The sequence below is a fragment of the Neofelis nebulosa genome, chromosome 17 (genome assembly GCF_028018385.1).
Source record: "Neofelis nebulosa isolate mNeoNeb1 chromosome 17, mNeoNeb1.pri, whole genome shotgun sequence".
NCBI classification, from domain to species: Eukaryota; Metazoa; Chordata; class Mammalia; order Carnivora; family Felidae; genus Neofelis; species Neofelis nebulosa.
In genome coordinates, this window is record NC_080798.1 from 2,142,401 (window position 1) to 2,152,941 (window position 10,541).

A 10,541-nucleotide genomic window follows, 5' to 3' on the forward strand; every position below is an offset into this window, starting at 1 on the left:
GCACAGAGCCCGATGCGGGGCTTGAACCCACAAACTGTGAGATCATGACCTGAGCTGAAGTCGGACGCTCAACCGACTGAGCCACCCAGGCGCCCCTCTGGAGTTTCTATTCTATTCCATTGGTCTATGTGTCTGTTTTTGTGCCAATACCATGCTGTCTTGATGATTACAGCTTTGTAGTAGAGGCTAAAGTCCGGGATTGTGATGCCTCCTGCTTTGGTCTTCTTCTTCTTCAAGATTACTTTGGCTATTCGGGGCCTTTTGTGGTTCCATACAAATTTTAGGATTGCTTGTTCTAGTTTCAAGAAGAATGCTGGTGCAATTTTGCTTGGGATTGCATTGCATGTGTAGATTGCTTTGGGTAGTATTGACATTTTAACAATATTTATTCTTCCAATCCATGAGCATGGAATGTTTTTCCATTTTTAATATCTTCTTCAATTTCCTTCATAAGGTTTCTATAGTTTTCAGCATAGAGATCTTTTACATCCTTGGTTAGGTTTATTGCTAGGTATTTTATCCTTCTTGGTGCAGTTGTGAATGAGATCAGTTTCTTTATTTGTCTTTCTGTTGCTTTATTTTTAGTGTATAAGAATGTGACTAATTTTTGCACATTGATTTTGTATCCTGTGACTTTGCTGAATTCATGTATCAGTTCTAGCAGACTTTTGGCGGAGTCTATCAGATTTTTCATGTATAACATCATGTCATCTGCAAAAAGTGAAAGCTTGACTTCATCTTTGCCAATTTTGATGCTTTTGATTTCATTTTTTTGTCTGATTGCTGATGATGCTAGAACTTCCAACACTATGTTAAACAACAGCGGTGAGAGTGGACATCCCTATCGTGTTCCTGATCTCAGGGAGAAAGCTCTGTTTTTCCCCATTGAGGATGATATTAGCTATGGGCTTCATAAATGGCTTTTATGATGTTTAAGTATGTTCCTTCTACCCTGACTTTCTCAAGGGTTTTTCTAAAGAAAGGATGCTGAATTTTGTCAAATGCTTTTTCTGCATCAATGGACAGGATCATATGGTTCTTATCTTTTCTTTTATTAATGTGATTTATCATGTTGATTGATTTGCGAATGTTGAACCAGCCCTGCATCCCAGGAATGAATCCCACTTGATCATGATGAATAATTCTTTTTATATGCTGTTGAATTCGATTTGCTAGTATCTTATTGAGAAATTTTTCATTCATATTCATCAGGGATATTGGCCTGTAGTTCTCTTTTTTTACTGGGTCTCTGTCTGGTTTACAAATCAAAGTCATACTGGCTTCATAGAATGAGTCTGGAAGTTTTCCTTCCCTTTCTATTTTTTGGAATAGCTTGAGAAGGATAGGTATTATCTCTGCTTTAAACGTCTGGTAGAATTCCCCTGGGAAGCCATCTGGTCCTGGACTCTTATTTGTTGGGAGATTTTTGATAACTGCTTCAATTTCTTTGCTGGGTATGGGTCTGTTCAAGCTTTCTATTTCTTCCTGTTTGAGTTTTGGAAGTGTGTGGGTACTAAGGAATTTGTCCATTTCTTCCAGGTTGTCCAGTTTGTTGGCATATAATTTTGCATAGTATTCCCTGATAATTGCTTGTATTTCTGAGGGATTGGTTGTAATAACGCCGTTTTCATTCATGATTTTACCTATTTGGGTCATCTCCCTTTTCTTTTTGAGAAGCCTGGCTAGAGGTTTATCAATTTTGTTTATTTTTTCAAAAAACCAACTCTTGGTTTCATTGATCTGCTCTATAGTTTTTTAAGATTCTATATTGTTTATTTCTGTTCTGATCTTTATTATTTCTCTTCTTCTGCTGGGTTTAAGGTGTCTTTGCTGTTCTGCTTCTATTTCCTTTAGGTGTTCTGTTAGATCTTGTATTTGGGATTTTTCTCGTTTCTTGAGATAGGCCTGGATTGCAATGTATTTTCCTCTCAGGACTGCCTTCGCTGCATCCCAGAGCGTTTGGATTGTTGTATTTTCATTTTCATTTGTTTCCATATATTTTTTCATTTCTTCTCTAATTGCCTGGTTGACCCACTCATTCGTTATTAGGGTGTTATTTAACCTCCATGCTTTTGGAGGTTTTCCACACTTTTTCCTATGGTTGATGTCAAGCTTCCTAGCATTGTGGTCTGAAAGTAGGCATGGTATGATATCAACTCTTGTATACTTATGAAGGGCTGTTTTGTGACCCAGTATGTGATCTATCTTGGAGAATGTTCCTTGTGCACTCAAGAAGAAAGTATATTCTGTTGCTTTGTGATGCAGAGTTCTAAATATATCTGTCAAGTCCATCTGATCCAATGTATCATTCAGGGCCCTTGTTTCTTTATTGATCCTGTGTCTAGATGATCTATCCATTGTTGTAAGTGGAGTATTAAAGTCCCCTGCAATTACCACGTTCTTATCAATAAGGTTGCTTATGTTTGCGATTGTTTTATATATTTGGGGGCTCCCGTATTTGGCGCATAGACATTTATAATTGTTAGCTCTTCCTGATGGATAGACCCTGTAATTATTATATAATGCCCTTCTTCATCTCTTGTTACAGCCTTTATTTTTTTTTTTAAATTTTTTTTCAACGTTTTTTATTTATTTTTGGGACAGAGAGAGACAGAGCATGAACGGGGGAGGGGCAGAGAGAGAGGGAGACACAGAATCGGAAACAGGCTCCAGGCTCCGAGCCATCAGCCCAGAGCCTGACGCGGGGCTCGAACTCACAGACCGCGAGATCGTGACCTGGCTGAAGTCGGACGCTTAACCGACTGCGCCACCCAGGCGCCCCTTGTTACAGCCTTTAATTTAAAGTCTAGTTTGTCTGATATAAGTATGGCTCCTCCAGCTTTCTTTTGACTTCCAGTAGCATGATAGGTAGTTCTCCATCCCCTCACTTTCAATCTGAAGGTGTCCTCAGATCTCAAATGAGTCTCTTGTAGACAGCAAATAGATGGGTCTTGTTTTTTTTATCCATTCTGATACCCTATGTCTTTTGGTTGCTGCATTTAGTCCATTTACATTCAGTGTTATTATAGAAAGATATGAGTTTAGAGTCATTGTGATGTCTGTAGGTTTCATGCTTGTAGTGATGTCTCTGGTACTTTGTCTCATAGGATCCCCCTTAGAATCTCTTGCAGGGATGGTTTAGTGGTGATGAATTCCTTCAGTTTTTGTTTGTTTGGGAAGACCTTTATCTCTCCTTCTATTCTAAATGACATACTTGCTGGATAAAGGATTCTCAGCTGCATATTTTTTCTGGTCGTCACATTGAAGATTTCCTGCCATTCCTTTCTGGCCTGCTGAGTTTCACTAGAGAGATTGGTCACGAGTCTTATCAGTCTCCCTTTATATGTTAGAGCATGTTTATCCCTAGCTGCTTTCAGAATTCTCTCTTTATCCTTGTATTTTGCCAGTTTCACTATGATATATTGTGCAGAAGATCAATTCAAGTTACGTCTGAAGGGAGTTCTCTGTGCCTCTTGGATTTCAATGCCTTTTTCTTTCCCCAGATCAGGGAAGTTCTCAGCACCTTTCTCTCTCTCTTCCTCCTCTGGAATCCCAATTATGCATATATTATTATGTTTCACCACATCACTTAGTTCTCTAATTCTCCCCTCATACTCCTGGATTTTTTTATCTCTTTTTTTCTCAGCTTCCTCTTTTTCCATAATTTTATCTTCTAATTCACCTATTCTCTCCTCTGCCTCTTCAATCCGAACCGTGGTCACCTCCATTTTATTTTGCAGCTCATTTATAGCATTTTTTAGCTCCTCCTGACTGTTTCTTAGTCCCTTGATCTCTGTAGCAATAGATTCTCTGCTGTCCTCTATACTTTTTTCAAGCCCAGCGATTAATTTTATGGCTATTATTTTAAATTCATTTTCTGTTATATTGCTTAAATCGTTTTTGATCAGTTCATTAGCTGTCGCTACTTCCTGGAGTTTCTTTTGAGGAGAATTCTTCCATTTCATCATTTTGAATAGTCCCTGGAGTGGCGTGGAACTGCAGGGATCTTCCTCTGTGCTGTCTGGAGTATCTTGCATTGGTGGGCGGGGCCGCAGTCAGACCCAATGTCTGCCCCCAGCCCATCGCTGGGGCCATAGTCAGGCTGGTGTGTACCTTATCTTCCCCTCTCCCAGGGGCAGGACTCACTGTGGAGTGGTATGTCCCCTGTCTGGGCTACTTGAACACTGCCAGGCTTGTGGTGCTGCTTCTATGGAATCTGGTGTATTGGCGGGGGTGGATCTGCAAGGTGCGCAGGGGCAGGAGGGGCAGACTCAGCTTGCTTTGCCTTTGATTATCTGCTTCAGGAGGGGCCCTGCAGCACCGGGAGGGAGGCAGACCCATCGGAGGGATGGATCCACAGAAGCACAGCTTGGGTATTTGCGGGGTGTGAGCAAGTTCCGTGATGGGAACTGGTTCCCTTTGGGATTTTGGCTGGGGGCTGGGCAAGGGAGATGGCGCTGGCCAGTGCCTTTGTTCTCCCACTGAGCTGAGCTCTGTTCTCTGGAGCTCAACAACTCTCCCTCCTGTTGTCCTCTAGCCCTCCTGCTCTCCAAGCAGAGCTGTTGACTTATAACATTCCAGATGTTAAGTCCTGCTGGCTGTCAGAACTCACAGAGTCCAACCCCTCCACTTTTGCAAGCCAGAATTCAGGGGCTCTGCCTTGCAGGGCGGGCTGCTCCTCTACCAGCCCGGCTCCCTCCCACCAGTCCGTGTAGTGCGCACTGCCTCTCTGCCCTTCCTACCCTCTTCCGTGGGCCTCTTGTCTATGCTTGCCTCTGGAGAATCCATTATGCTAGTCTTCTGGTGGTTTTCTGGGTTATTTAGGCAGGTGTGGGTGGAATCTAAGTGATCAGCAGGACGCGCGGTGAGCCCAGCGTCCTCCTATGCCGCCATCTTCCACAATCTTGAAGTCCAAAAATTACATCTTTAGGGTGAGCCTGGGTGGCTCAGTCAACTAAGCATCTGACTCTTGGTTTCAGCTCAAGTCATGGTCTCACGGTTCATGGGTTCGAGCCCTGCAATGGGCTCCACACTGATAGCACAGAACCTGCTTGGGATTCTCTGTCTGCCTCTCTCTCTGCCCCTCCTCCTCTCGTGCTGTCTCTATGTCTCTCAAAATAAATAAGTAAAGTTCAAAAAGAAAAAAAATACATCTTTATTACAAAAGCAATGCATACTTATCACAAAAAATTGACAAAACAACAAAATGAAAAGGAAAGCAAACCCTTCCCAAGTTCCTCCACATAATGGCAATCCCTATGAACATTTTATAGTATTGATTTTCCAATTCTTCCCTGTATACATATAGACACACACTGCATTTAAGCATGAAAACACAGCTGTACTCTAATGGGTAAATAATGTGTGGTATTTCCATACAATGGAATATTACTCAGCCTTAAGAAGGAATGAAATATTGCTAGATGCTATATCATGTATAAGCCTCAAAAGTGTTACACTAAGTGCAAGGAGACACACAAAAGCCCACATATTATATCATTTCATTTATATGAAATATCCAAAACAAGAAAATCCATACAGACAAAGAAGACTTACAGTTTTTTAAGCTAGTGGGCTAGGCTTTGGGAGTGATTTCTATTATGTACAGGATTTTTTTGGTAGTGATGCAAACGTTATAGAATTAGATGGTGGTGATGGTTGCACAACTTTGTGAATATACCTAAAACTCAATGAATTGCACATTTTAAAGGGTGAAGTATATGGCATGTGAGTTATATCTCAATAAAAATGAAAAGTATTGAGGGGCTCCTGGGTGGCTCAGTCAGTTAAGCATCTGACTTTGGCTCAGGTCATGATCTCACAGTTTGTGAGTTCAAACCCTGCGTTGGGCTCTGTGTTGACAGCTCAGAGCCCGGAGCCTGATTTGGACTCTGTGTCTCCCTCTCTCTCTGCCCCTCCCCTATTCGCACTGTGTCTCTCTTTGTCTCTCAAAAAATAAAAAATAAATTTAAAAAAATGAAAAGTATTGATAACTTGAGATCTCCCCCATGGCCTATCCGCTGGTCAGCTTCAGGACTGGTGTAGGGTTCTGCAGAATGCTGCCTGGACCTCCCTGTTCCGCAGGCAGTAGATGACGGGATTGCACATGGGTGTGACCACCGTGTAGATGACAGACAGCACCTTGTTGAGGTCCATGGCTTCTATGCGGCTGGGACGGGCGTAGATGAAGAGAGTGGCTGCGTAGAAGATGCCCACCACCACCAGGTGGGAGGCGCAGGTGGAGAGGGCTTTGCGGCGGGCAGCGGCTGATGGCATGTGGAGCACAGCCCTCCCGATGGCCACATAGGAGGCGATGGCCACGAGGAGGGAACCCCAGAGGATGACGATGGCAGAGATGAAGTCCACCAGCTCCGTCAGGGCCACGTGGGTGCAGGACAGGTTGAGCAGAGGGGAGACGTCACAGAAGAAGTGGTTGAGGATATTGGGGCCACAGTAGGACAGGCTGGCGATGCATGATGCCTTGGCCACCGAGACCAGCATCCCCCCAAGCCATGAGGACAAGGCTAAGCCCAGGCAGACCTGGGGCCTCATGAGCAGTGGGTAGTGGAGTGGGCGGCAGATGGCCACGTAGCGGTCATAGGCCATGGAGGCCAGGAGGGTGCACTCCGTGCAGATGAGGACTATGAAGAAGAAAAGCTGTGTCATGCAGGCTGTGAAGGAAATATGGTAAGGTCCAGTCCACAGCCCCACGAGCAGACTGGGCATGGTCACGGACACGTAGCACATCTCCAGGCAGCTCAGGTTGCCCAGGAAGAAATACATGGGCTTGTGGAGCTCGATGTGACTGCAGATGAGGTAGATGATGAGCGTGTTCTCCAGGAGGGTCAGCAGGTAGAGGGCCAGGAAGATGGCAAACAGGACATCCCTTACGTCTGGCCTTGTGGACAAACCCAACAAGACAAACTCCTGGACTCTGGTCACATTGCCCAACTCCAAAGGCCTCTCCATCTAAGAATAAAATACATCTGCAAAATATTTTGCACATCTTTCTCTCTACAGCTTGCCTTACTCTGGTTCTATGCTGTTGTATCACCTACTTAACACCCTTGATACACTCCTCAGTGTCCTTAGAATAAGCATCATGTGTCCTGTCATGGCCCCTGAGCCCCCATGTTCTGATCCTTGCTGACTACTTCACATCACAGCACCATTTCTCACATCCATTGTAGCCCCATGGAGGCCCTTTCACCCCCTCAAATACTCCAAGGTCTTTCCAGCCTTAAAGCATTTCCACATGAAGTCTCTCCATCCTAGAACAGCTTTCTCCCCATTCTTGTGTTTCCCATGTCTGGGAATCCTTGACATTCTTGGCATGGGTTTTTCAATGTCATATCCTCAGAAAATCCCCTGTCAAACCCCGTGTCATTATTCTTTATCCCTGCAACCCATTACTTCTGTGCCAGGGTGATTGTTATTAACTTTATTTAGTTTAAATTACTTGCACAAACTGGAGGTTGCTGGGGGGGATGGGTGAAATAGGTGAAGGGAATGAGGGTGTGCACTTGCTGTGATGAGCTCCAGGTAAGGATGGAAACCTTGAATCACTGTATTGTACACATGAAACATAATACTGTATGTTAATACTGGGATTAAAATGAATGAATGAGGGGCACCTGGGGGCTCAGTCAGTTAAGCATCCAACTTCAGCTCAGGTCACGATCTCGCAGTTTGTGGGTTTGAGCCCCTGGTTGGGCTCTGTGTGGACAGCTCAGAGGGTGGAGCCTGCTTTGGATTCTGTGTCTCCCTCTCTCTCTGCCTCTCCCCTACTCACATTCTGTCTCTCAAAAATAAATAAACGTTAAAAAAATTTAATTGAATGAATAAATGAATAGGATTACTTGCATGTTTGTTGAGTTATGCAAAGTCTCTCCAACTTGGTTGTAAGCCTCTTGAGGAAAGAGATGGGGTCTATCTCGCTCACAGCTCTAACCTCAGGACCCAGCAAAGGAGTGTATTGCCTGGTACCTTATAGGTTCTTGACACACGTTTATTCAATGCACGGAGGATCAGAGTTGGACTTCAGGCATCACACTCCTCAGCAGGTACAGCAGCAAAGAGAAGGCGATGTTGGCTGGGAACTCTGGGACTCTGCCCGGGTGCCCTTCAATTTCTGATGGCTGTTGATCCGGAAGGGAGGTGATGTAGTGTGTTTGGGAGAACATTCACCGTGGGATCAGAAACCCTGCCTTGTCGGCCTATTACATCAGCACATTGCTGAGTTCACCCAAGTCTTAGTTTTTCCCTCTGTGAAATGGGGAGAATGATATTGGCTCCCACGGAATAGTGTGGGGGTTGCATAAGGAAAGGAAAGGGAGGGAGTCCCTTCTGGCCACTGCCTTGAGGAGGATGAGGGGGGGCTGTGCAAGCAGAATTTCAGCCCACACGGGCCTCCATCTCCTGGGAGGGTTGGCACGGCCGCTAGTCCTGGTGCACCTGCTGGCATCCGCCACACGTCCAGTGTTCTTCCAGGCACTGATCTGTCAGCCAACTGTTCTCCAGCCAGATGCTTCTGCTCCAAACAGGAGTGCTTTATTTAGCACGTGAAAACCACACCGAACTTTCTTTTTTTTCAACATTTTTATTTTTATTTTTATTTTATTTTTATTTATTTTTGGGACAGAGAGAGACAGAGCATGAACGGGGGAGGGGCAGAGAGAGAGGGAGACACAGAATCAGAAACAGGCTCCAGGCTCCGAGCCATCAGCCCAGAGCCTGACGCGGGGCTCGAACTCACGGACCGCGAGATCGTGACCTGGCTGAAGTCGGACGCCTAACCGACTGCGCCACCCAGGCGCCCCCACACCGAACTTTCTATCTCCCAAATCAGCGCCACTGTCAGTCCCAAACACTAGTACAGAGAGAAGTAGAGGGGTGTCTGTGGCCCTCATCCCTCACCCACTGCTCTTCTGTCTCAAGAAGAAGCAGATAGGGGCACCTGGGTGGCTCAGTCTGTTAAGCCACTGACTCTTGATTTCAGCTCAGGTCATGATCTCACAGTTCATGAGATCAAGCCCTGCATCAGGCTCTGTGCTGACAGCACGGAGCCTGCTTGGGATTCTTCTCTCTCTCTCTCTCTCTCTCTCTCTCTCTGCCCCTCCCCTGCTCATGTGCACTCTCTATCAATAAATTAATAAACTTAAAAAAATAAAAAATAAATAAAAGCAAATTCAGTGCTTCTCCTGGTCATATGGCATAGAGAACAATGCTTATCTCCATATTCTGAGATTCCTCTCTTGATTTGATGACATTTATTGATGAAACTTACCACCATTTATTAGAGAAGGGAGTCAGGTACAGCAATTTTCTAGAAAAACAATGGAAGTTTGATGCCTGATTTTCTATAGAGGGAGTTCTATCCTCCCCACCCCATGGAGGCAGTATTTATTGCATATATGTATGTCCAGGTTGGGTTCTTTTTAAAAAAATTTTTTTTTGAGGTTCATTTTTTTTTTGAGAGAGAGACAGAATGCAAGGAGGGGATGGGCAGAGAGAAAGGGAGACCCAGAATCCAAAGCAGGCTCCAGGCTCTGAGCTGTCAGCACAGAGCCTGACACGGGGCTGGAACCCACAAACCGTGAAATCATGACTTGAGCTGAAGTCGGACACTCAACTGACTGAGCCACCAGGTGCCCAGGTTGGGTCCTTTTAACAAACAATTTCATTCATTGCTCAATGTCCCGTGAAGCAGGTGTCATTTTCCTTGTTGTTAAAGATGAAGAAACAGAGTTTCCCAGAGGCTACAAGTACAAAGTAAGGACACTGGGTTTTTTTTCAAACCAGTTCTGTCCAATTTTTCCACCCAGCAGGGCTTTGCATGAGGTTGCATTGCTTATGAAACATACCCTCGGTCTGTTTGAGAGCCACATGTGTCTCATTCTGTCACAAAGCCTTCCTGGCATAGCCTCGCCCTACATCTATCCCAGCTGCACAACACAGACGATGCTTACTCTAGTCCTACTGAGCTTCTTCCTTTCACAGGGATCTTTGTAATGAAATGGGCATATCTTTGAACCCTAGATGTGCCACTGCCTCCCTAGGAGCCAGTCACTTAACCTCTCCGAGCCCTATTTGCCTCACAAATAAACCCGGGTTCTGAGTGCAGAGTGAAAACTAGAAATTACAATAATCCCCATTTTCCAACATCTACCAACTGCCAAATGTTGTGTCAGGAGATCTTTGCTTTTATTTTATCCTCATCACAACACTGAGAAGTAATCACCAATGTTCCCACGGTACGGATGTGGGAACTGAGGATCACAGAGTCCGCTTGTGTCCCTCAAAGCCTTCCAACTGCTGGGAGTAGAATACAGATTCAACTGCCCAGGTGTGGCTGACCCCATCTCATTATTTTCTTCTCTATCTCTTGGGACTTGGGGTGAAATTTTCACTTTATGATTATTTTTTGAAACATGTTGGCCAAAGAAGAAAAGAAAATTAGTCTTCTAGTCTGGGAAGGGAATGTTAGGACTGAAAGGGCCATTTGAAGGGACTCAGTTTGATATCCTTGTTTTTTGCAGGAG

The 10,541-nt window shown here is 44.7% G+C and overlaps 1 protein-coding gene across 1 annotated transcript; it reads right to left on the reverse strand.

The window, feature by feature from the left end:
• Positions 1 to 6,030: 6,030 nt before the first annotated feature.
• LOC131499476 (olfactory receptor 6Z7-like) lies at positions 6,031 to 6,976 on the reverse strand. Its single transcript, XM_058707515.1, has one exon. The coding sequence runs from the start codon at positions 6,967 to 6,969 to the stop codon at positions 6,031 to 6,033; it is 939 nt and encodes a 312-aa protein (XP_058563498.1). The 5' UTR covers positions 6,970 to 6,976.
• Between the last annotated feature and the right edge of the window lie 3,565 nt (positions 6,977 to 10,541).